Source organism: Globicephala melas, chromosome 19 (assembly GCF_963455315.2).
Source record: "Globicephala melas chromosome 19, mGloMel1.2, whole genome shotgun sequence".
Classification (NCBI taxonomy): domain Eukaryota; kingdom Metazoa; phylum Chordata; class Mammalia; order Artiodactyla; family Delphinidae; genus Globicephala; species Globicephala melas.
In genome coordinates, this window is record NC_083332.1 from 44508923 (window position 1) to 44535486 (window position 26564).

General features: G+C 46.6%; 1 protein-coding gene across 6 annotated transcripts in view; it reads left to right on the top strand.

Moving 5' to 3' along the window:
- SLC7A6 (solute carrier family 7 member 6) overlaps positions 1-26564 on the top strand; it is a 37872-nt gene that overhangs the window by 673 nt on the left and 10635 nt on the right. For 2 of the 6 annotated variants that reach the window (XR_009560133.1, XM_060289528.1), the window contains exons 1-7: positions 42-109; positions 9013-9066; positions 9708-10266; positions 21165-21290; positions 23379-23523; positions 24163-24286; positions 24499-24602. Coding sequence is in view for 5 of the 6 variants with exons in the window: in XM_060289528.1 (XP_060145511.1) it covers positions 9744-10266; positions 21165-21290; positions 23379-23523; positions 24163-24286; positions 24499-24602 (1022 nt within the window). In the remaining variant the exon portion in view is untranslated. The other 4 variants (XM_030863569.2, XM_030863570.2, XM_060289531.1 and 1 more) reach the window with 3 other exon arrangements.

Here is a 26564-nt window from a genome sequence, read left to right on the forward strand (position 1 = left end):
GCTGTCGCGATCCGGCGGCGGATGACGTGGCGGGGGCGGGGCCTGAGCGGTCGCGGCGGGGGCGGTGGCAGCGCGACCGAGCATCCCGGAGGCGCCGGGCCACCACGAGGTAACGGGCCGCGGGCGGGCGCGCCGAGGGAGCCGGGCCGTGGGAGCAGGTCCGCGGGAGCCGGGCTGGGGCCGCGTTCTGCTGGGGCCGAACTCTCTGCGCCGCCGCTGCATGCGGGATGCGGTTCCCGTAACCCAGCACGGGGCAGGCGGGCCGCGGGCACGTGAGAGACGCTGCGAGTGAGCGCGTGCCCGAGGGGTACGCCGTGCGTGTGAGCGGGACCTTGAGCGTGAGGGGGACTCCAGGAGTGTAAGACTGAGCGTGTGAGGAGGACGCCGTGTGTGTGTGTCAGTCTGAGGGTGACCCTGAGTGTGCGAGACGCAGTGTGAGGGTGACGCTGTTAGTGTGACGGAGACTCGGTGTGTGTGTGAGAGAGACCCTAGTGTGGAGGTGACTCCATGAGTGTGAGAGGGACTGAGAGAGGGAGATTGTGAGAGACTGAGTGTGAGAGAGACCGCGGTCAGAGTGGCCCTGAGTGCGACCCTGTGAACGTGAAAGAGACCGTGTGAGATACTCCAGTGTGAGTCTGGTGCTGAGAAAGAACTTGTGCTGCGTCGGAGAGACTCAGAAAATGAGTAAAGGCCCAGGGGACGAGCCTGAGGATGTGAGCACCTGAGCAGAGCTTCCTGGGGCCGCGGGGAGACTGGCCTGTTGGAGGGAGGACGGTGTGTGCTCCTGCTTCTATGGCTCTTCTTAGTGTCTTCACATCCTGTCATCTTGTTTGATCATCTCATGTCGTAAATGGAAGGCGATATTTGTGAAACATTAAGAGAATTCTTCACAGAGCACTGAGTGAACAGTTTGGGCACCACTTGTGTTATAGCCAGTGATAAGCAGGAATCAATATTTAATTTAACATTTGTTTTTGAGTACCTCTTGTGTGCACTGGACTGTGTGCTTGGTAAAAAGAATTCAGTCTCTGCCCTTGATGGGGAAGAAAAAGCACTACCAGGCTAGCAGAATGCGCAGCCATCTGGTGTGCTTATCTCTGAGAGCTGCTCCCTGATTTTGAAGATCTGGGAGGAGCAGACTTTTGAAAGCCTGTGAGAGCTTCCTGAAATCATTTTCAACTCTCTGTTCTTGTTGGGAGGCCCTTGAGGAAACGGCCCAGGCTGCCTACATTGCTGAGGTCCCACTGCGTGCTAATGGCTTTTGCTTCCCAACTTTGGTCTCAGATTATCATTAAAAGTTCTTATATTTGATTTTCCTTTCCTGACAAATTTGTGGGAAACCACAGGCCTGATATTCTCCTGTCTGCCTCCTTCCCTTTCTGACTGTGGACATATTTTTATTACAAACCAAAAATAATAGGAGTTATATGACTGATCTCTCTGGCATTTCTTGGTACACAGGAAATTTCCTGACTTCTGTCCTTTGTCCTTCCTGCTGTAGCCTCCAGAATATGTGGATACATTACTACAAAAGTGATGCAGGTGGTGCTCATGGGACCTGGGACAGAGGGAACAGCAGTTGTCTAGACATGCATGACTTGAAAGGACCAGGCTGGTTCTCAGACACGTGTTCAGTTACACCCCACTGTGGGTGTGATGGAACTTCTAAGACTTCATTTTCTTCTTCGTACCTGACCATTTACGATGAGGTGGCTTATGAAAGTGTGATGTTTGCTTATTTCCTCACAGGTGGATATTATTGCTCTGTTCTTCGTTAATTTTCTTGGATCTTTGCAAGTTGTAAACCGTTTTAGTTAGTTATTTGAGTACAATGCTAGTAAAGAGAATGGCTCACACATAATTAACAGTTATGTAACACTATAATTATTATATAAATAACTTATATATTTATTATATCTCTTTCTAAAGAGTAATTTTGGTGGTTTATATTTAAAGATACTTGCAATGAGGAAGTAAAAATAGGAAACCAAAGCCATGGAAAAGACTAGATATCAGGTACTGTTGAAAAGTGAGGGTATCTGTTCACTGTGATTGGGAGCTGAATTTGATATTGAGTTTCCTGGTGTCCTAAGTGAAAAGACAAATGTAAAGAGTCACATAATTTAAGTTTAAGCATAAAAAGAGTAATACATTTTCATTGTAGAAATTTTGTAAAACTCAAAGTATAAAAAAGAAAAAGTCTTCTGTGTTTTCACCACATTTAAGATTTTGGTGTCTTTCTCAACAGCGTTTTTTTTTTTTTTTTTCATAGTCATCAATTATAAAAGTTTTAGAATACAGCTTGTAAAATATTCTTTGTTTGAACTTTGAAAGAGACAATTTTTCTCCCTGAAAATTGCATATGATAGTTTCATGGTTAAATTTTCATGAGGAAATTTTAGTGGTCTAGTGAATTCCTTTATTATCTGCTGCACAGGAGCTTGGAAAATATGATGAAAACCTGTTAAAAGCTGTGTTATGTCCTTACAAGTGGGGTTTAACACTAGTTTCTCAAGGCAGAAAATTACTTATAGGGTGTATGGAATTGTTTAATGAACACTGTCTTCAACAATGAGTTTAGAGACTTTTGTTTTGTTTTGTTTGCCATGCCGAGGGGCTTGCGGGATCTTAGTTCCCCAACCATGGATCGAACCTGGGCCCCCTGCAGTGGAAGCACAGATCCTAACCACTGGACAGCCAGGGAATTCCCAAGAGACTGTGTTTTCGAGAGAGGGAGACTAGACACACACATGCAGGGACACAAGGATATGTGTGGAGAAGGAAGTCAGCCAGGATGTTGAGGAAAATGGTGGGAGGAGAAGGGTGTTAGAGGCAAAGGACTCAGTATGAGCAAAGATGTGTTTTTCTGATGGGCTCTGGAAACCCTGGACTACTCCAGGTTCTGGAAACTGTAAGTAATTCAGTGTGGCTGGACCATGGGAGGGACCATATGCAGCAGGGGGTCTAGTGATAAGGCCCTGATAAGAAGGTTGGAATTGATCCTAAAGACCTCGGGCAGCACCTGAGGAAGGGTTTCTAACTGTGCTCTGATAGCAACCAACTCAGTAGATAGTAAGGTTGGTATTCTGTTGTGAAACTTGAGGAGCCAAAGCAGTTTTTCCCTGTTGGAAGGCTGTCTCCCACCCCTGATCTGCCCCCATCTCCTGCATGGAGGTAAGCCCTATTGCAGGTGCCTTTCTTTGTTTGTTTTTCCCCTCAGAATTCACATAATTTTAGACAAGAACTATGTTGGGACATTCCATTTTCAGGTGTTCTAGATCCTTGCTGATTTTATGTTTACTTGTTCTGTTGGTGACTGAGAGAGGTGTATTGAAGTCTCCAACTATAATCGTGGATGTCTGTTTTTCCTTTCAGATCTATCACTTTTTGCTTCATGTATTTTGAAGCTATGCTGTTGGGGGAAATACACGTTTAGAATTTTCTTCTTGCTGAATTGACCTCTTTATCATTATATAATGTTCTCTTTTATCCCTAGCAATACTTCTTATTCTGAAGTCTCGTCGGATGTTAATATAGTTACTCCCCTTTGTTTTTCTTTTGTTTTTTGCGGTACGCGGGCCTCTCACTGTTGTGGCCTCTCCCGTTGCGGAGCCCAGGCTCCGGACGCGCAGACTCAGCGGCCATGGCTCACGGGCGCAGCCGCTCCGCGCTCCGCCCGGGATCCTCCCGGACCGGGGCGCGAACCCGTGTCCCCTGCATTGGCAGGCGGACTCTCAACCACTGCGCCACCAGGGAAGCCCTCCCCCTTGGTTCTGATTAGTGTTTACATGTTTTTTCACCATCTTTTTACCTGTAACTTATGTCTTTATAGTTCAAGTGGGTTTCCTGTAGACTGCATATTGGGTTCTGCATTTTTATCTAACCCAACAATGTCTGTCTTATAATTGGTGTGTTTAGATCATTTACATTTCATGTTATTATTGATATGGTTGGATTAAAATCTTCCACCTTGCTAGTTGTTTTCTGTTTTCTACTTATTTCATGTGTTCTTTGCTTCTTTTTTCTTCTTTTCTCTACCTACTTTTGGATTGAGTATTTTTTATGATCTGTTTTATCTCCACTGTTGGCTTATTATTTATACCGTTTTTAACTTTCTGGTGTTTGCCCTAGTTTCACAATGTACATCTTTAATTAATCACAGTCTACCTTTAAATAATATTACATCAGTTTTCACATATAATATTATATAAGAATCTTACAGTAGTATAACTCCCAGTTCTTCTTTCTTATCTTTGTGCTATTGTTTTCATACACTTTACTTTTACCTATGCAATATATTAACGCTGCATTGCTACTATTTTTGCTTTAGGCAGTTAGTTATATTCTAAGGCATTTAATAGAATCAAAAAAGTATATTTTTTAATATTTACTTCAGACCATTTGATATTGTCCTACAACTCTTAGATGCTCTGTTCTGGAGTTTTTCACATTTTGACTTGTATGGTTTTCATTTCTCTGCTGAAATTCCACATATGTTCCTGCATGCTGACCAAATTTTCCATTAGAGCCTTTAATGTATCAATCATAGTTATTTTATTTATTTATTTTTAAATTTATTTTATTGAAGTACAGCTGATTTACAATGTTGTATTAATTTCTGCTGTACAGCAAAGTGATTCACATATAAATGTATATATGTATATTCTTTTTTTTTTTTTTTTTTTTTTTTTTTTTTTTTTTTTTTTGCGGTACGCGGGCCTCTCACTGCTGTGGCCTCTCCCGTTGCGGAGCACAGGCCCCCGGACGCGCAGGCTCAGCGGCCACGGCTCACGGGCCCAGCCGCTCCGCGGCATGTGGGATCTTCCCGGTCCGGGGCACGAACCCGTAGTCCCCTGCATCAGCAGGCGGACTCTCAACCACTGCGCCACCAGGGAAGCCCTGTATATTCTTTTTTTTATAAATTTATTTATATTTGGCTGCGTTGGGTCTTTGTCGCTGCGTGCGGGCTTTCTCTAGCTGTGGCGAGCGGGGGCTACTCTTCACTGTGGTGCGTGGACTTCTCATTGCAGTGGCTTCTCTTGTTGCGGAGCACAGGCTCTATGCACACAGGCTTCAGTAGTTGTGGCACACGGGCTCAGTAGTTGCAGCTCGTGGGCTATAGAGCGTAGGTTCAGTAGTTGTGGCGCACAGGCTTAGTTGCTCCGCAGCATGTGGGATCTTTTACAACCAGGGCTCGAACCCTTGTCCCCTGCATTGGCAGGCGGATTCTTAACCATTGCACCACCAGGGAAGTCCCAGTCACAGTTAGTTTAAATTCCCTGTCTGATAGTTCCAATATCTGGATCATCTCTAAGTCTTGTCCTATTGATTAATTTGCCTCTTGATAGTGGGTTGTTTTTATTGCTTTTTTTATGTTGCTTGTGATTTGTTATTGATTGTCAGATGTAATATGTGGAAAAGTAGAGATTGAGGTACATAGTCTTTATTCTGGGAAATGGGTACAACGTCTTCTTTTGCTAGCCTGTTAATGTGGGAGTTTGAGTCAGTTAGGAGGTGAGTTGGGTTTGAGTTTTGTTGTTGCTATGATTACCTTAGGTGCACCAGTGGCTCCAAATTCCTCTGGTGTTTCCTTGCCCTGAGGGTGCATTTTTCTGTGTTTATGCTCCACCCTCAGCATTAGGTCTTCTTTGTACACCTGTGCCTCAGCACACAGTGTACCACAGCCTTGTTGCTGGGTGCTTGCTAACCTGGTGGTGGGGAGTAGAGCGGTTCTCTGTTGTCTTGGTTCAGCCTCAGCCTTAGGCAGGCCCTATTTCCCTGGGTCGGGGGGGTGGGATCTTTCTGGGTGAGCCTGCCATGTCTAATTGTCTGGACCAGAATTTCCTGCTCCTCCCTCAGGCAGAGAGGATTGTTTTATTTTTTCTTTCACCCTGTCCCAGCTGCCTTGGGAATGACAGTTTCCCCATTCCCCAGGTGTTTAAGATTTTTAGAGAAGGGAGCAGGTGGACCTTCATATTTTTCCCAGAGCAGTGACTGCTTTCCTTCTCCAGGCCAGCACTTCTGAGAGGCTTTCTCTGGCCTAGTAATTCTTGTGAGCACCCACTGAGGTCTCACTGGAGAAAACCCTCTAAGTGTCTACGGCTCTTGCTAACCCAAACTTGACCTTTAGTAATTCATTAAAAATTGTTCCCGAATTGAATTCTTCTTTCCTGCCTGTATGGTGGTTCCATTGTTCTCCCTCCGCCACAGGTAAGCCAGAACTTGCATCTCTCTGGGAGGTATCTGTTTTTTCCTAAATCTCAGTCTGGTTGGTTGGCCTGTAACCTCAGCTCTCTAATGATTTCAAGAAAAGTTACAATTCTGTAGATTATCTGCCTTTTTCTTGTCATTGGAGTCGGAGTGATGCTTTTCCCAGATTTCTACATCTTAAGTGAAAGTTAGAAGTCAAGGCAGTTACATTTCATCCTATTTTTAAATTTTCCAGTGAAGTGAGTTTACCTTTTTCCCTCCCTGTGATATTGTGATTATTTATTTGGTCTTTGTCCACTGTTCCTGTCCCACAGCTCTTATAATTTCCTAATAAGAGCCACAGAGGCATCTTTTGTTATAACATTTGTTTTGTTCCCAGTTCCTGAAATAGCTCCAGATCAGTAAAGGTTAAACGGATGTCTTTTGTTATTCATATAACCAGCCCCCTTCAACACACCTGAGTTTGTTAATGAGGTGATTTTTTTGAAAGCATCTAGATCCTCTAAGGATGGGGGTTGCTTGTCGCGGGAACCAACCCTGTGATTAGAGGGTTTGGAAGTTTTAGTCCAGGTCCGACCTCCTGGGAGGGGAGAGGGTCCGGAGATTGAATCAATCACCAGTGGTCAGTGATTTGATCAGTTATGCCTTTGTAATGAAGCCTCCATAAAGAACCCAAAAGGACAGGTTTTGGAGAGCTTCCCGTGCCTCTTCTCCATACCTTGCATCTCTTCCTTCTGGCTGTTCCTGAGTTATATCCTTTATAATGAACTGGTAATCTAGTAAGTAAACTGTTTTCCTGAGTTCTGTGGGCAGCTCTAGCAAATTAATTGAACCCGAGGAGGGGATAGTGGGAACCTCCGATTCATAGCCAGTTGGTCAGAAGCACAGGAAAAACCTGGACTTGCGATTTGGCATCTTAAGTTGGGTGGGGAGGGCTGTTTTGTAAGATTGAGCCCTTAACCTGAGGAATCTGTTGCTATTTCCAGGTAGGTGGTGTTAGAATTGATTAAATTGTAGCAGACACCAGATCTGCTGGATGTTGCAGAATTGTTTGATAGAAAATTCACAGTCTGGTATCAGAAGTCCAAATAGAATACCTGGTAACCTCCTCCCCCTCTCCACCAGCTGGGGTCTGATGAATAGGGGGAGGCTGGAGTGACCACTGGGGCCAGGTTTCTCTGCTTGCCTCCATGTTGGGTTGAGTGGGCAACCCAAGTCTCTGTGCACTGACTTTTTTGTTTTTTAAAGGAATGTAAGGTGCGGTGGGGGGGGAGAACACTTTCCCTCTACCCATTTTAGGTTCCTTGGCTGGGGAGTTGTAAATTAAACTGGCAAAAGACAGATTAACAAGAGAAAAACAATCAAGTTTATTAACGTGCATAGAGCATACACATGGAAGCACTCACTGATGAAGAGCCTGCACCTGACTCTTTTTTTTTTTTTTTAATTTATTTTTGGCTGCGTTGGGTCTTTGTTGCTGAGCGCGGGCTTTCTCTAGTTGCAACGAGCAGGGGCTACTCTTTGTTGCGTTGCGTGGGCTTCTCACTGCGGTGGCTTCTCTTGTTGCGGGGCACGGGCTCTAGGTGCGCGGGCTTCAGTAGTTGTGGTACATGGGCTCAGTAGTTGTGACTTGTGGGCTCTAGAGCGCAGGCTCAGTAGTTGTGGTGCACGGGCTTAGTTGCTCCGCGGCATGTGGGATCTTCCAGGACCAGGGCTCGAATCCGTGTCCCCTGCATTGGCAGGTGGATTCTTAACCAGTGCGCCACTAGGGAAGTCCCTGCACCTGACTCTATGTGAGACAGGCTCTTCAGGTGTTTCCTAGTTTTGTTTTCATGCATATCTGAGCTCACCTGACAGACACATGAAAACAGATATTTTCCCACGTGCCTGCATAGAGTCACCTTCATGGCTTGGTGCCAGGAGGAAAGGAAAAGTGGTGCTGCCTTAAAGCCAGGCCTCATAATAAGCAGAAGGAGGCTGGCTCAACTCCGCTGGGAGTGGGGGAAGGCTTATTAATGGCCCCAGAGGAGCTTTTTCACTTGGGCTCAGGTCTAGACTCTGGAGGGGTACTGGGACAGGTAAGGCAGGAGTTTTGAGTGGGGCCTGTGGAGATTGGAGTTTTCCCTGAGAACTACTCAGTCTTGAGTGGCTGTGGTTCACTTGCTCTGAGCTCCATGAGGCAAGATTCCAGCACATCCGTTGTTGTTGACTAGATGAGAAGGTTCTGGGAAGATGACGTACTGATCCCATTCTTATTCCTGGAAGTTATCTCTGTGACCTTAAAGGACTGACTCCTGGGAGGGAATCAAGTGGCTTACCAGATTCCTTTCTCCAGAAGATGCAGTAGGAGTTGGGGATCTGAATTCCCAATTCCTAGGGCACAGAAATTGAGGAAGAGAGAAGGTCCTGCTGAGTGCAGGGTCAGGAAGGTGCTTGTCTTCCTCCGACAGATTCTGGGTCCTTCATAGATAGGTTGGTGTGGGATCCAGCTTCCTTGAGGTTTCTGGATTGGCCCAATGCTGATCCAAAAGAAGCAGTGTGCATGTATGTACGTGTGCACACCATCTCCCTACAGGATGCCTTCCAATGCCAGATCTGTGGATAAGAGGAGACTTATAGCTTTGTTTTGGTGTCAAGATTACTGGGTCCTGTTTTGGGGGAATCTCTTTGCAGCCCCAGGTGGTAGTGAGAGGCAGGCTGAGGAGGAAAGCAAATAAGCCAATAGCAGATGAGTCCCACATTAGGGTGCCCTCTGAATGTTCTTTCTTCATCTGGTCTTATTATGTTATCCCTCTCTTTTAGGCACTTTAGAAGAAGAAAGGTGTTGAATGAGGAAGCAGCAACGTGGGAAGTGAGGTGGGTGTTAATGGACAAAGCAACACAAGGGTGTGTATTTTCATGGATGTTCTCTCCTTGGTCTAGTCTCTGCAATAGCGATATGCCCTTGTCTTAGCATCTTCCTAGCCCTTCCCACCACCTGTTCATGTTCTTTGCTGGCCTGAGAGTAGCTACAGACCTCTCCACATGTGGCTGGACACTGCAGAAGTCCCTGTTTATGTTTGGGTGGAGGTGAGTGAGTATGGAAACTGAGAGGCCTATCAGGCTGGCTAGTGCTGTGAACCTAGTGCTGGGACTCTGGCAAGTTTGTAGGTTTTAAGTTGGTAAGAACAGAGCAAAACCTACACCTCAGGGAGAATCCATGCTATGGATAAACCTAATGCCAGCCTACCCTGGGCATCAAGACTCTTGTTAGAAGTCACCCTCATGTCGTGTCTGAGCCCTGTTGGTGTCTTTCCTGGGAGCAGTGGAGGTCAGCCTGCCTCCATTTCTCTGTATCCTGTGGTGGGAACTCAGACAGGCTCATTGTATTTAGGTCTGTGTATGAGTCATGCTGTCCCTACACAAGAGGTAGGCAGGGAAATCTGCCTGCCTTGCAGGTCTGAACTAGAGCCTTATCAGCCACTACCCTAGACTGACATACTTATATTCTTTGCCAGGCCATAGTAAACACAGTTGTGAAGGAACTATTTGCCATGGAAGCCAGGGAGCTGGAGAGCCCCACACCCACATACCATCTCATTCCTGAGGCCAGCCGGCCCAGGGAGGAAGAAGATGTCAGCATGCTGCCTCAGCGGTCCACAGAAACTATGCAGCTAAAGAAGGAGATCTCTCTGCTGAATGGGGTCAGCCTGGTGGTGGGCAACATGATCGGCTCAGGAATCTTTGTCTCACCCAAGGGCGTGCTGGTCTACACTGCCTCCTATGGGTTGTCGCTGATCATATGGGCCATTGGTGGGCTTTTCTCCGTTGTGGGTGCCCTTTGCTATGCAGAACTGGGGACCACCATCACTAAGTCGGGGGCCAGCTACGCTTATATTCTAGAGGCCTTTGGGGGCTTCATTGCCTTTATCCGCCTCTGGGCCTCCCTGCTAATTGTTGAGCCCACCAGTCAGGCCATTATCGCTATCACCTTTGCCAACTACATCATCCAGCCCTCCTTTCCCACCTGCGAGCCCCCGTACCTGGCCTGCCGTCTCCTCGCTGCAGCCTGCATGTGTAAGTCTGAGGGCTTAGCGGGGGAGTATGCGTGGGGCTGTGGGTTATTTTTATAATGCTAATGGTAATTTATATTTGAAGAGCATAATTTGCTTTTCTTTTTCTGTGGGGAAGAGAGGCATCTTACCTTTTTGAAGAAGCAATTTCACCAAAGTCATTTGTTCCTGAGATAAGTAAGGGTAAAGGATGGGGATGGGGAGAGTCTGAATCTGTTTGTGGCTTCTGGTGCCTCACTTTCCTTCTTTGGTGTCCCTGAGTTCTGTTCCCCAGTCTATGTGACAGGTTGGTGCATGTCTTATATTTGTCTTATTTTGATTGGTGTCAACATCACTAGTTGTAACTTAACCCAGGAAAAACCCTCAGTGCTGAGGCGTTTATTCTGCTGCTCCAAAAAAAAAAAAAGTTATTTTGCTTCCCAGCTTTTAATCTTAGACCAGTTTAAAGCCATCAGTGAGGAAATGGGCTTCTCTAGACTGTGGGGGTCCCAAGGCTTTATGTCCTACAGGCTCACAGTAGGACCACTCCTTCCTGCCACTGCCACTCTTCACAGGCCGATCTAAGCAGCAGGCACCACACCAAAATGGCTGTTTCCCACTGGTGTTTCAGATTTCTTTATGCTGACTTTGTAAACAGGCTCTGCCTGCGGCCAGCGAGGAAGGTGGCTTCTACCCTGTATTTGGTTTCTGAGGGCAGAACCTGAGATCCCAGTGGATCTCTCTTTATTTTCCTTTTTTTCTTATGAGGTTGTAAGGAGGAATTCTGTGTGAAAACACTGGAAGGGAGAGAAGATTATTGTGAACTTAGTCTAGTAAAGCTAGTGTTTTAGCTGAGAAGTGGCCCAGAATTCCCTGTGTTCCTTAGCACTGTGCTGCCAGAGGCACTTAATTATACTCTGTTCTTTCCATATCTTTGCTTGCAAAGCGTTGGCAGTATGTGTAGTTTATCCACAGTGTTAAAAATAGACTGACAGTACCTTGGACTTAGCCGTAAAGGATTGTACAGTATGCTGTGACTCCTGACTTTAAGGAATTTATTAAAGACAGATGTTAAAAGGGAACTCTTCCACAGATACCCCTGGGAGGAGAGAAAGTGGGAACTCAGCGGTATATGTGATAGGGTTTCACCAGGGGGACTCTAGCCTAAGCTCTCCAAAAAAGGGAATAATTTTCTGATTATAAAACATGTTTGTTCAGGAGAAATTTAAATTAGCCTCAAATCACCTATAATCTACCGCCAAGACATGAGTACTTTTATTTTTTTTAATATTTATTTATTTATTTTGGCCGCGTCATGCAGCGACTGAACCCGCGCCCCCTGCATTGGGAGCGCAGAGTCTTAACCGCTGGACTGTCAGGGAAGTCCCCAGACAGGAGTACTTTTTTTTTTTTAATAAATTTATTTTATTTTTATTTTTGGCTGCGTTGGGTCTTCGTTGCGGTGCGCGGGCTTCTCATTGCAGTGACTTCTCTTATTGCGGAGCACGGCGCGCGGGCTTTGGTAGTTGTGGTGCACAGGCTTAGTTGCTCCGCGGCATGTGGGATCTGCCAGGGCCAGGGCTCGAACCCGTGTCCCCTGCATTGGCAGGTGGATTCTTAACCACTGCGCCACCAGTGAAACTCAGGAGTACTTTTTAAAAAAAATAAATTTATTTATTTATTTGTTTTTGGCTGCGTTGGGTCTTTGTTGTTATGCGTGGGCTTTTCTCTAGTTGCGGAGACGGGGTGGGGGTGGGGGGCTACTCCTCGTTGTGGTGCGCAGTCTTCTTATTGCAGTGGCTTCTCTTTATTGCGAGCCCGGGTTGTAGGCACACGGGCTTCGGTAGTTGTGGCTCGCAGGCTATAGAGCACAGGCTTAGTAGCACGGGCTTAGTTGCTCGTGGCGTGTGGGATCTTCCCGGACCAGGGCTCGAACCTGTGTACCCTGCATTGGCAGGCGTGTTCTTAACCCTTGCGCCACCAGGAAGCCTGACGTATGGGTACTTTTAATAGTTCAGTTACGTCTTCATTTCTTTCTGTTATAGAATTGGAATCATACTTTGCATATAACTTGATATTCTGCTTTTTAAACTTAGTATATCATGGATTTCCCCCCTTTTTGTGAAATGTTCTTCAAAAGAAACATTTTTTAAAAATAAATTTATTTATTTTATTTATTTATTTTTGGCTGTGTTGGGTCTTCATTGTGGCACTTCATTGTGGCATTGTGGCATTCTTAGCCACTGCTCCACCAGGGAAGTCCCAAAAGAAACATTTTTTAAAGTTATATATATATATATATATATATATATATATATATCTTCTTTTTTTATTAAAAGGTGATGCATAGACCCTACAGAGAATTAGAAAAATGCAAAAAAAGAAAGTTAAAATCACCCATGATTTTACCTCCCAGAGAACTATTGTTACTATTTGTGTGAAATACCTTCTGCTATTTTTTTTTCTGCTTATCCATCATTTTAAAAAAGTACCCTTGATATAATACTCTTTGTGGTTTGTATACTGCATTTAAAAAAATTTAATATTTAATCCCTTTCACCAAATATTCTTAGAAAACATGGTTTGGGACACACAAGTAGTTTCCAGGCAGTGTAATATAGTGGTTAAGATCATAGCCTCCCTTGGGAGTTCCCTGGTGGCCTAGTGGTTAGGATTCCAAAAAAGAGGACTTCCCTGGCGGTCCAGTGGTTAAGACTCTGAGCTTCCACTGCAGGGGATGTGGGTTCAATCCCTGGTTGGGGAACTAGGATCCCGTATGCCTCTCGGCATGGCCAGTGGGTGGGGGGAGGGGGAAGATCATAGGCTCCCATGCCAGGCTGGGTTTGATTCCAGCTTTACCATTGAGTAGCTATTGACCTTGGAGGAGATAGTTAACTGGTGCCTTAATTTTCTCATTTTGTAAAATGGGAATAGTGATTGTACTGTGAACTGAAAAAAACATGCACAACCTAAAAGTTGAGAATTATTTTTATTCAGCAGACAAAACTGAGGACTTAAGCCTGGGGCACAGCATCTCAGATAGCTCTGAGACACTGCTGCAAAGAGGTAAGGGAGGGGCCGGGATATATAGGAGTTTTTGCAACAAAGACCAGGTAGTTGGAACATTAAAAGATTACTGTTTTTTGTTTGTTTTTGGTTTTTCGCTGCCAAAAAAATGGGATCGAACCCATGCCCCCTGCAGTGGAAGCTTGGAGTCTTACCCACTGGACCGCCAGGGAAGTCCCAAAAGATTACTGTTAATTAAAGAAAACCAGATATCTCATTAAGGAATTTAGCTCTTTTCTATGTATGGAAAAATGCAAAAGTCAGGGCTCGTTGAAATCACTCCTTTGATATGTAGCTCAGCTATCTGGGGGCAGTGTCCTGTGGTTTCTCAACCTAAGTCTCTTCAGGGTGCACTGTCGGGAGTGGCTGCGGTTAGTGGGTGGCTGACTGCTAGGTGGCAGGCATCTGTTTCTATCCTGAGTTCCCTTAGGGCTCTCCGGGGAGCAGCTGTTTTGTGATGGCTTGATGGCTGCAACATTCTTTGTTTACTGATATGACAGGCAACATTTTTTTTTCATTTCATTGATAGTACCTATCTGAAAAGATTGTTGTGAGGAATAAGTGAATCAATACAAATAAAGTACAATACTTCTCTCTGACTGGCATACAGTAAATGCCCTATAATATCATTATTAAAAATAATGCTGCTGTGTAGAAATCATTTTCAGAGTTTCTTCATATTTTATTAGGATAAAATTATAAAAGAGAAATCCCTGTGTCTAAAGAATTAAACTGTTTTAAGTTTCTTCGTGTTTTACCCAGTTGCTTTCTAGAAGATTTCGTGAATTTGTACTCTTTTCTGAGCACCTGTGAGTGCCTGTGCATTGGTCCCTTGATGGCCTTAGGATGAATTCCAAGAGTAACCAAATCAAAGGGCACCTCTGTACATAATTTTTCACATAAAGAAGATTTTTGTTTGTTAAATCTTTTTTCTTTTATGATTTTTCCCATTGTTTTTTCTTAGGAAGCCCATCCCCACACTAGGAACTGATCTTTTGATTGGAGGAGAGACCTCACCTCTTAGAAATGCAAAGTTATGGTATCATATAACTTCTTTCATTCAAATGTACTTTTACACAGATTACTCAGTATTTGCATTACCAAAAACCCCTATTCCAGAAACCAAGGTATTTCCATAAAGCGGGCCTGAGGGCGGGAAACTTGTCAGAGCTGGTGCCAAGTCATTAAAACCTTGTCCCACCCTAACAGATTAGGGTTTAGGGCTCAGTTTACTCCTCTTCTTGGAAATTAGGGTGTAGAATCAGGCTGATGTATCATCCAGCTAAGCTGGGGTGTCCTGGAGGGAGCCTCCTTGGACAGAGGTGGCACTGAGAGCAGCCTGGTCTCAAGAGACCTAAATTGGAAGAAAACAACTATGTCATAATTAGGGGAAAAAACAAAGATCTGCACTGAATGCTGGGTGAGGCTTGGGTAGGAGAATTACGTTAGTCTTGAAACTGAGACATGAGAGGGGTCCAGGTTAGTTGGGAGACTGCTTAAAGAAGTTATATCCATGCTAAGCTAGACAATTAAAATTCCATCCTAGAAGAAAGGGCCTAGGCAGTCTCCATATAACTAACTCTAGGGCAGAGCTGCAAGCTGTTGGCCCACGGGCCACCCTTGGCCCACAGATATATTGGGCCTGCACAGTGTTCTAAATAATTTTGAATTACTTGCCAACATTTAAAAATCAGGACTTGCCCTTTCTCTTGAAAAATCAAAAGTTCTGGCAAACTTGGACCCATATTCCAGCCTCACACAATCAGCTGCATTTGAGTAGTGGTTACTCCTTTAAATGGAGCATATATTCTCCCATTGACTGCAGTCCCCCACTCCCTCTTGTTTTATGTCCAGACATTCTTGCCTTTGCTCATTTATATTACCTTCTCGGGCCCTGAAGGCATTGCTATTTCAGATCCTGGCTTCCAGCAGCCCTCCACTCCAGTCCCAGGTTATACATGGCAGGGAGATACATCCAAGCAGCTTTTATTTTTTTGGATTTCAGATTGTCTTAGGTACTCACTATGTCAGAACAGTGGTTCTCAACTGGAGATGAGTTACCCCCCCAGGAGACATTTGGCAAGGTTTGGAGACATTTTTGGTTGTTGCAACTGCTGGGAAGGGGTGTTGCTGGCATCCAGTGGGTACAGGTCCGGAGTGCTGTTGAACATCCTATAATGCACAAGACAGCCCCGCATGACAGACTTATCTGGCCCAAAATGTCAATTGTGCTGAAATTGAGAAACTGTCATTCTGCTATTATGTATTCTGGGATCTTGGACTCTTCTGTGGTGGGTGGGGCCTCAGGCTGCCCGCTGAACTCCGTATGCTTAGGGGCTCTTATTCACTTATGGGACTGTAGGGGAAAATGGCACTTCTTGAGGTCCATAGGTCCTTTCTCTGACCAGGTGACCAGCAGTATTCTCAGTAGCCCAGGTGCCCAGCATTGTAGGAGTACTTGATTTGTCTGCAGAAGTGTGTGTTTCTGGCTTAGGTCTTGGTGCATTTATCCCTGTGGGATTCTGTCTGTTATGTAACCTCAAATACATCATTGGAGAGTATTTGCCATGAACTGACGTGGAAGTCAGTTCAGCACTGACACAGTGGCATCAGCAGAGGTGTGCTCACAGCTGAGACTCCATTGTCCCTGAGGATTTGTTTGGTAAGGCTGACAGGGAAGGGAAGAGGAGGGGAAGGAAGAAGGAAAGGGAGACTGTCAAGGGTGAGACTGCAGTGAGGAAACACTGTGTGATGTATGAATGGCTTCCTATTGCCTCTTGCTGTCTTGGACTCATGCCTGGGCAGGGTTCTAAGTAGGAAGGATACTCTCCTCTATTTTGGTCAGCTGTTGCTATGGATAGACAGCTTTTATGTTCTGACAGTGGCAGGCCTGAGGAGGACTGGCCTTGACCACAGTTGCTCAAAAACCCTGGATTCTAACCCTATGTATAGGTTGAATGTTTTGATAATAAGATTAAATATGTATACTTGTGTAATTGAAAACAAGGAAGCTTTTAAAAAAGACATGTACATTATGTATTCATACACATGCCAAGAGGTAGCTTCTGATTCCAGGATCTCCACTTGGAAGGGTTTACCTCTCCTAGACTGTTGTAGAACATTTCTCTCCTAAGAGAATTGTAGATGTTTTTTTCCCCTTCTTTTTCTTTTCCCACTTTGTCGTCGTTGTTAAGGATTGCACTCCTCTGTCCTTGAAGGCCTGTTTGTGGGAGGAATTGGAATGTTCCTTTTCCTCCCAGTGCTTGTAGGAGAAGGGAGCTGCGACAGTCAGCATAACTGGAACTACGGCTTCAGATGCCAGGCCATCTCCTCATCAGAAGGAGAGTATGAGAGTTGCAGTTTTGTCTGTGGGCACATGTATTACTCAGGATTAGTCTGGGTTTCAAACAACTGAAAACCAAAAGGAGCATGGCTCAAGCATGTTGAAATTTATTTCTCACATGTTAGAAGTAGGCAGCGTGGGGCTAGTAGGATGACTTCATAATTCTTCAGGTTCCTTCCTTCTGTTTTACTGCTCTGCCATCCTCAGCATGTGACTTCTGGCTGGTGGTCCAGGATGGCTACTCAAGCTCCAGTCATGTCTGCCTTGTAGCTGACAGGAAGGACAAAGAAAGACACCTCTCACCCTTCAAAGATACTCCTATAAGGTTTTACTTATGCAACACTTTGCTTATATCCCTGGGTTAAGAACTTAGTTACTTGGCCATACCAGCCTGCAAAAGAGGCTGGGAAATGTCATCCTTATTTTGGGCAGCCAGACTCCAGCTAAAATTTCTATTACTAAGGAAAGATGGAAGAACAGATATTAGAAGATATGTAGCCATCTTTGCCACAGAGAGACTTTGGGGATTTATTTCTGCTTAGGGATTGGATCTGGATCTGCTGTTTGAGTATTTCTCAGCAACAAGTCCCTAGAGAGCCTGGAAGACCCTGACATGGGTCCCACACTCATTGGTGCAGGCATGCAGCAAGGAAATGAGATTGGAGGAAGAGGGAAGGCGTGCATGTTTTAATTGTGGTAGTTGAGTCTGAGTGCCTGGCCTCCAGGCTCAGCCTGGCTGTCTTGTATTTGAGCTCTGGTGTAGTCCTTGCTGCTAGATGGGAATGGGAGTTCTGGGAGGTGGGTGGGGGGTGGGGTGGGGAGGTGGGGGATCAGATGGTGAAATTTTGTTTCTTAATTAGAATCAGGAAAACATTCGAGGGAGTTGGCTTCTGCTTGGTAGACTGTTCTCGGAGCTCTCTGTTCTCTGGCAGGGCTGAGAGTCCAGTGAAGCAAGCAGGGCTCCTGGGGCCAGCATTTAAGGATGCACTCACTCTCAGGTTTGCCAGGTTGCCCCCCGACAGTGAGTGCCTACTTAAATTTTGTGCCCTGGGCTCCTTACTCACCTACTCTACTCCTGGTCCTGCTCCCTGGCTACATAGTGTTGTTGTTGTTGTTTTATAAATTTATTTTATTTATTTATTCATTTTTGGCTGCATTGGGTCTTTGTTGCTGCACGTGGGCTTTTCTCTAGTTGAGGCCAGCGGGCTTCTCATTGCACGTGCTCTCTTGCTGCAGAGCACGGGCCTTAGGTGCGTGGACTTCAGTAGTTGTGACTCGTGGGCTCTAGAGCGCAGGCTCAGTAGTTGTGGTGCACGGGCTTAGTTGCTCGGCGGCATGTGGGATCTTCCCGGACCAGGGCTTGAACCCGTGTCCCCTGCATCGGCAGGCAGATTCTTAACCACTGCACCACCAGGGAAGTCCTACAGAGTGTTTTAAATTAAGTACTTTTACTGAGAAAGAAGTGTATGTGCATGGTAAGTCAGTCAAACTATATAAAATGGTATATAGTGGAAAAGTCTCCTCCCTCTCAGAGCTTTAGTCTTCCTCCCTGAGGCAGCTGCTGTGACCAGGCTTTTGTGTATCCTTCCATCCGGTCTTTGAGAAGGGGCTCTGCAGGGGCTTCCATTGAGGTGCTGCCTTCACTCATTGAATTCCCACTGTGTGCAGAGAGGCCCAAGCCATGGGGGCAGTTTGTACCCGAATGGAGGGAAGGAAAAGGAGCAGAACCCAGAGGAGGGAGTGCCTGTCAGTGGGCTGAGGAGTGTGTCAGCTTCTCTCCCCATTTTGCAGCCACATTTCAGTGCTACAAACCAGAAGCACAGCAAGCACAGCTAGGACATTGTGAGACAGCCTCTTTCTCCGTGTGTATGTCCATCTTTCTGTTTCTATTCCTTTTGTCTCCATCTCTTTGTCTCTGCCTCCTTGTCTTTGTCTCTTGTCTGTCTTGCCTCTGCCTCTGTCTTCTGTATGTTTCTGTGTTTTTCCTCGTCAACCTTTTTTTTTTTTAACATCTTTATTGGAGTATAATTGCTGTACAATCATGTGTTAGTTTCTGCTGTATAACAAAGTGAATCAGCTATACATATACGTATATCCCATATCCCCTCCCTCTTGCGTCTCCCTCCCACCCTCCCTATCCCACCCCTCTAGGTGGTCACAAAGCACCGAGCTGATCTCCCTGTGCTATGCGGCTGCTTCCCACTAGCTATCTGTTTTACATTTGGTAGTGTATATATGCCCATGCCACTCTCTCACTTCGTCCCAGCTTACCCTTCCCCCTCCCCGGGTCCTCAAGTCCATTCTCTACATCTTTGTCTTTATTCCTGTCCTGCCCCTAGGTTCTTCAGAACCTTTTTTTTTTTAGGTTCCATATATATGTGTTAGCATACAGTATTTGTTTTTCTCCTTCATCAATCTTTTTCTCACAAGCTGCACAGCTTCTTACAAGCTGCTCTCACTTCTGCTCGTTTTTGTAGTCCTGCTTCCTTCCTCTGCTTTCTTGTGGCTTTTCTTCCTCTATTACAGGGGCTCGTAGGTGATTTTGACTTGCTGTGGCCCCTGACTTCGCTGCTGTTAGATAGGTTCAGTTTCTTGGTATCCTGACTCCATATTCTTGGGAGAGAGAATCAAATAGGCCTAGCTTGGGTCCGTTGTTGGACTCTATCAGCCGTGATAGGGAAGGGGGAGCAGTTCCCAAGAAGGGGCCTGGCAGGTACTTCAAAATATGCTTACTGTATTGCACAGAGGCCTGTGGATTACTGGTGGCTATTTATTAGGTAATCCTCATGTTAGCTGATCTAGGCTTAGCTTCACACAGCGAACTCTGATTAGCAGGGCAGGTCCCCGGGAAGACCTGCCAGCAGTGTGCATTCCTTTGGTCTTATCCCTTCCCCCTTGGCCATTATTTACTCCCCACCGCCTTGTTTCTCCCCCACCCCCCGCCCCCATGCACCCTATATGACTGACTAGTAAGCACCCGTGTCATTTGCCAAAGTACTGAATGAAAGCTCTTAAAGTGCCATGGAGGCTGTTCAGCCACTCAAGTTTATATCCACAGGCTGGCCCTAGGCTCTCCTCTCCATTTGAGTGGAGGAATGTCCAACTTTCTGAAAACTGCCTTGCTCCAGGGGATTGGCAGTTAAGCGAAAGTCATCACCATCTTGATTCCAACCACGGTTGATCAGTTCCCATCTTTGCTTGGCAGTAAGCTTAAGAAAACAGTATGCTTTTGTATCCCCCTAAGAATTTGTGATCTCCTTGGGGAAGTACCACCCAGATGCCTGAGGGAGAGAGAGGAACCTTCTTGAGACATATGTCCATATGACCACAGCACAAGGTACTAAGCTGTGTGTTAAGTGAGAATGTTGTAGGGTTCAGGGAGAGAGAGCTCAGGGAGGAGATGGCTGATATATTTTAGCAAGGTTTTACAGAGGAAGTGGGGACTGAGCTAGACCTTGAAAGTGGGAGTTGCTATTGCCTATGGCAGGAGGAGGAGGGGAGGACATTTCTCTCATGTGTATATCCGGCATCAGTAAGGAGAGAGTCGGGCTGAAGGAGAGAGTGCAACATGGGTAGAAGTAGGTAGACGTGGACTGGAGGATGAGCCCCCAAATTTTGTAATAACATTTGAGGTTCTCGTAAAAGTTCTATTTTTGGAGGCTAGAGGTGTCACTGTGGAGCCCCTTGGATACTGATATTCTCCATGGATCAGAGCAGTCCCTATTTAGCCGGGGTAAGGTGGTGGGACCTCTAACACAGGACCCAGGTATCACTGAGGTACGTGAGGAGCTGGAACGGAAAGCCAGCAGTGCTGACGCGAGCCCACTTTTCCATGGGCCTATCCGAGAACTGGGAGGTTTGGATAGGAATGGGGGTGGGGGAGATCGGGGGGGGTCTATGTAAGCTTGGGAATGGTAGTTAGCCTCTGTCAACCTCAGTTTCCTCATCTGTAAAATGAGAATAGGAATGTCTGTTTCGTGGTTGTGAGAATTAATTGAGAGGATGTATGTGAAATTGTCAGGCACATGATAGCCTTTTAAAAAAATAATTACATGCAAAACATTGTCTCCCTAACTGCTAGGTGACCTGCCACCTGCATTTAAATTGACCTTATTTGTTGTTGGGCCTCTCTTGTCCCCATTCTCTAATGTGGCCATGGAGAGGTCTTGTGCCCCAGGTGGTTTGAAACTTTGGGAATCTGAGTGGGGAAGAATGGGTGAAGTTCACCATTCCTGGGCCTGGGGGGAATTTCCAAAAATGGTTCGGGCTGTCAGAATGCATGAATATGTGGTAGTGCATGCCTTTGTATCATTACTTGTCAACATTGATGGGATGTTTTCCTCTCAGCTGGGGCAGATGGGGGATGTCCCCCATTTGCCTGTTCTGGTTCTGACCGGTCCGTCGGCCCCTTTGCCTTAGGCAGACAGGATAGAAATGATGCGCTTTGTAAAGAGAGGTTGGGCGTCGGTGCCCTCAGCTCAAGCCTGCCACTGACTTTATGGTTTTCTTCCTAGGTCTGCTGACGTTTGTGAACTGTGCCTACGTCAAGTGGGGCACACGTGTGCAGGACACATTCACTTACGCCAAGGTCCTGGCACTCATTGCCATCATTGTCATGGGCCTTGTTAAACTGTGCCAGGGTAAGAAGGGCCCCAGGTCAGAAGGAGGGTGGGTGACTTCGGGAGTTCCCCTGGATTCCCTGAGGAGGATGTGGGGACTCCGTTAGCTTTACTGCTCAGCTCTTTCTGTATATGTGCTAGACTGTGTCAGTGAGAACAGGAAATCTGTTCTTGGGCTTCTTGGGCCAGGCTGGTTTGGTCTAGTGGACATGAGTTAGCCCCTCCCTCGGGGCTGCTTTCCCTCTGTGGTGGTGGGGAGCATTGCAAGAAGCCAGCCGAAGGCCTAGGAGCTTTTGAAACTTGGGTTGTAATTGGGTCATAAAAGTAATCAGTGGAGATAGAGTGAGCCCTGCTCTGGCTCCTGCTTTTGGTCTGTGACCGCCAGTCAGTGGGGAGGAGGGCTTGGCCCTCCTTGAGAGGGGTGGGAAGTGTGTGGGTGGCAGGGAGATGGGGTCTGGAAATGAGTGGTTATTTTGCAGCCTTTACTTTTCATCTGGACTTGCTCTTATTTAGCATTTCCTCCCAAAGTCAGCTCTCAGCAAAATATTAAAATATTGTGAAGTTGGCACTGACTTTCCTGCCTGTTGGCCTTAGAGAGCTTTTCATTCCCAGATCAGAGTAGGCTGACAGGGAGGGTAACAGGCCTCCCAATATTCCCTGACCCCTTAGAGAAGTCCTGAGGTGCCCTTGGCCAAGGGTGTCTCAATCATTAGACAACACAGTTCTCTGGGTCATCTGTCTCTAAACTTGGCTGTGTTTACAATCCCCTGAGGAGCTGAGACTCCAACCTCAGACCTATTGGATCAAACTCTGGTTGGCTTAGAGTTCAAAAAAATGTGTTTTGGGGAATTCCCTGGTGGCCTAGTGGTTAGGATTCTGGCTTTCACTGCCGAGGGCCCAGGTTCAATCCCTGGTCAGGGAACTAATATCCCACAAGCCGCGTGGCGCGGCCAAAAAACAAAACAAAACTAAAAAAGAAAAAAGTGTGTTTTTAAGAAGTGCCCTGGGTGAATCTTAGGCAGCTGGTCCAGTATCTGTGTGCCTGTGTGCCAAGTTAGTACAGCCAGCCATCTGGATGTTCCTAGAGTCTCTGAAACATCTTGGGGTCTAATTGGGTAGTTGAGTAATTCTCCCTCCAGGATCTGTGCCCTAGGGAACAGCTACTGTGTGTGATGAGTGGCACCCCTGGGGTTCGGGAGTCTCTACTTACCCCCTCTTTGTTGCACACCCAGCCCTTTTTGCCACATTGGGGGATGGGTCTAGGCTTTCTGCAGTGGGTGACAGCAGGCTTCCTTAGAAGTCTGGGTCTTATTAAAAACCTCCAATGTGTCTAGAAGGTCTGTCTCCTGGATAGCTGGGTGCTGTTCCCTTGGCTTGCAAGTCTGCAGTCTCTGGAGGCCTCCAAGGAGGATGACAGATGTCTAGGCAGCCTCTCCAAAGGTGGAGGTGGCCCAGGCCTACCCCAGGCCCAGTGAGAAATAAGATCCCAGTTCCTTCGAAGCCTGTGATTTCCTGCCGCACACAACCATAGCCACTGCGAGTAGAGTTCTCTCCATGAGACTGAGAAACCCATTTGACTAAGTTGTGGAACTGTCTGGGCCATGAGAGGTAGTTCCACAGGAAGATCTAATTGTTAATGAAAAATGACTCCTTTATGTGAAACAGGGTTCTTTCTAAAAATAAGAACTGTGGCCTACCCTGTGGTCTCCAGCAGGAAATGGAAATTCACTAGGGCTTTGGAAAAGGTGTTATCAGGTCAGAAGGCAGCCAGGAATGCCTTTGTTTTTCTGAGATTGTCTCCTTCTACTAAAGGAAAATGAACTATTCAGAGGGAGTGGGTGGGGTGTGGGGAGCTGGTGGTGGTGGTTCTTTTGGTATTAAATTGTTTTTGTTTTTTGTTTTCTTCTCCCTGCCCTCTTGCTTTTCCCTTCTTTTCTTGACCCTCCTCCTCTCTCCTTTTCTTGCCTCTCCCCTTCCTCTTTCTTGCTGCCCCTCCCCCTCCTTCCTCTTCTCCTTACACCTGCCATCTCTCCTGTCCTTCTCCTTCTTCCTCTTTCTCCTCTCTGTACCCCCCGCTGCCCCCCCCCACCTCCGCCTTTGCCCCCACAGGACACTCTGAGCACTTTCAGGATGCCTTTAAGGGTTCCTCCTGGGACTTGGGAGACCTCTCTCTCGCCCTGTACTCTGCCCTCTTCTCTTACTCAGGTTGGGACACCCTTAATTTTGTAACAGAAGAAATCAAAAACCCAGAAAGGTAAAGGTGGGATCTCACTCTCCCCAACTTGGCTGGAACTCCTGCTGATAGTGGGCACGCTTGCCATCTTCCCTCCCCTCCTCCCTCTGTCTCTCATCCCTTCTTCCTGTTCCCCCTTCACCAGCTGTGAGGGATTAGGGGCGAGGACGGGAGTGAGTGAAGGTGGGAAACCCCTGGCTCCTTGGCCTCATATTCACACTGGAGGATCTCCAGGGTCCTTCCTGGAGGAGAGGTCCTTCAGTGGGCAGCAGCTAACCCAGCTGGGGCTGAGATGTTAAGACCTTGCACTCTGGTGCTGACACTGAAGCCTGGGGAGCCAGAAGCTTATTCTGGGCAGCCGGGTTCCCAGCCTGGCCTCCAGTCCCTAGAGGACAGTGCTCCTCCTTCAGTGGGACCCAGTGGTCCCACTGGGGTGAGGATCAAATATTGATCATGAGCCATCTTCACAAGGAAGGCTGTCTCTCTCTCTCTCTCTCTCTCTCAGGAGAAAGAGCCCGGGGCGTGGGGCGCATACTTCCCTTAGGCTACATGGGGAAGAGGAGTCAGCCTCAAAGATCCAGAGGCCAGGGAATTCCTGGGTAACTTTGACCCCCAAGGAGAGGTTGGTTCCAGGTAGTCCTATTTCTGTTGTCCTGACAGAAATTTGCCCCTGGCCATTGGGATTTCTATGCCGATTGTGACACTCATCTACATCCTGACCAACGTGGCCTATTACACAGTGCTGAGCATTTCAGATGTCCTTGGCAGTGATGCCGTGGCTGTGGTGAGTCTCTTGGGATCCCCATTTGCTCGTCATCTCATAGTACTGAATGGCTGGATCTTTGTTTCTGCTGCCACTCCAGCTCTGCAGGGCCAGGTGGTGGGTCTGTGCCAGAGGGCGGGCTGCTCAGCAGTGATGGCATTTGTCCCGAGAGATGCAGGAGGCTGTGGAAACCCTGTCGTGTGCTGAGTGCCCCTTCTGTGCTCTGTCCCCAGACATTTGCTGACCAGACATTTGGCTTGTTTAGCTGGACCATTCCCATTGCTGTTGCCCTGTCCTGCTTTGGGGGCCTCAACGCATCTATCTTTGCTTCATCAAGGTACTGTGTTTCTGCTTCACCGATAACAGACCAGTATTTAATTCTCTGAGGCTCTAGGTGAATCCATCGGAGCCCTTCTTTCCCTTATCCCTCTCTCGGACATGCAGGGTGTGTATGTGTGTGTATGCATGTGTGGCCATGATCGTATAGTGGTTAGTACTCTGTGTTGTGTATGCATGTGTGCATGCGTGTCCTTGCCTTTGTACAACACTTGTGTGCTGGTTGCTTACATTTCCATGTGAGATGAGGACAGATTGGTAAGAGGTAGAGGGGAAGAAGGCAGTAGCTTGGAGGAGGGATCCTGTTGGGGACAAGACTCTAGGCTCCTGCAGATTATGCTGCAGGCCCAGGATTCATTCTTGTAATAAATGATTATTGAGCACTTGCTGTATACTGGGTACTGGTACAGGATGACTCTGCCCCTCACATCACAGAAAACACTGCGGCCGACGGGTAGGCTCCAGCTCTTTTCTGTGCACAGAGACTTACCTGTAAGAGCACTGTCCTTCCAGTTGTTTCATAGAGAGGACCAGTTCTGCCTTTTCAGGCTATTCTGCTACCTGGTCTCAGGGTTCCGGCACGTCCCCTCTTCTTCAGCACTTCACTTCATCACTTGGCCCTTCTCCTTGGTAGATGTTCATTTGGAGGCAGCTGTGCACAAGCTTCTCTCATCTTCACTTAGAGAAATCACAAAACAGTTTCTCCTCTCCCCTCTTCCTTATTGGACATACTTCTAAAGGAAATGGTTTGCATTTTGACTGTCATTCATCTTTCTACCCATAGGTAGGCTTCTACTACCTTAAAAATGTTCTTGTCAAGGGTGCCAGTGACTTCCTTCTTGGCCTGCTTTCAGTTCTTATCCTACTGGACCCCTGAAGCAAGTGATATTTACCACCCTTCTTCCTCTGAAACTATTCCCATGGCTTCTGTGACCCTCTGATATCTAAGAGGAAGTCTGCTTTCTTGATTTCTCTTCCACTCACCCTATAAATGTTGCTGTCTCCAGGGCCAGGAGTGTAATAGGCATTCAATAAATATTTGCCACATGAACAGATAGGAGAATGAATTAATGAAAGAGATAGTTTTGTCCTATTCATTCTTCTTACTAATTTTGACACCCCAGTCCATGTACTTGGGGCCTCTGTAGGGCAACCAGAGTAATAAAGAGATCAAGGCCTTGTAAAAGAATATGGTGTCAGGGGTTCCCTGGTGGCCTAGTGGTTAGTATTCTGGGCTTTCACTGCCGTTGCCCACTCAAAGATGATGTTTCCCATAGCCTCACCCTTATTGAGGCCCAGGACATCCCAACTGACTCTGCCAATTGTCCCAAAATATTTAGGTAGTTGGTATATTCTAGCCTCACTCAGCTATCTTGTGGCATTGACAGGATGAGGGAGAGGGTGAGGGTAGGGAACTCAGAGTAAGAATCTGGACCTGCACATGAAGTGAACTGCAGTAATGTCGAGGTAATGCACAACCATTTCTGCCTGTGTTACCTTCTTCACTTTCTCTTTATTACCCATGCAGCTGTCTTTGGCTTTGTACTAGACACCTTTGCCTCACCTTCACATCCTCTCCAGCATTCCCTCTGCATATTTCTCCTCTACTTTAGTACGGATATTAGCCTTGTGAGCCAACTTCAACATCGTGCCCTATGACATCCTTCCAGATGATACCATCAACTCCTGTGGCTCCACCTGGATGGCCCATAAGTATCTCAAACTTCACATGCACCCCACGTATGCTTTGTCTCCAACTGTGAGGTTGTGGTCCGTCATTCCTCCTTTCTTGGCCTCTTGGCCTCTTTTTGTTTTTGTCGGGGATGATGCACCACACAGCTCGTGGGATCTTAGTTCCCCAACCAGGGATCGGACCTGGGCCCTCAGCAGTGAAAGCGCAGAGTCCTGACTACTGGACTGCCAGAGAATTCCCAGCCTCTCGGCCTCTTGATTTTTTCCCTTG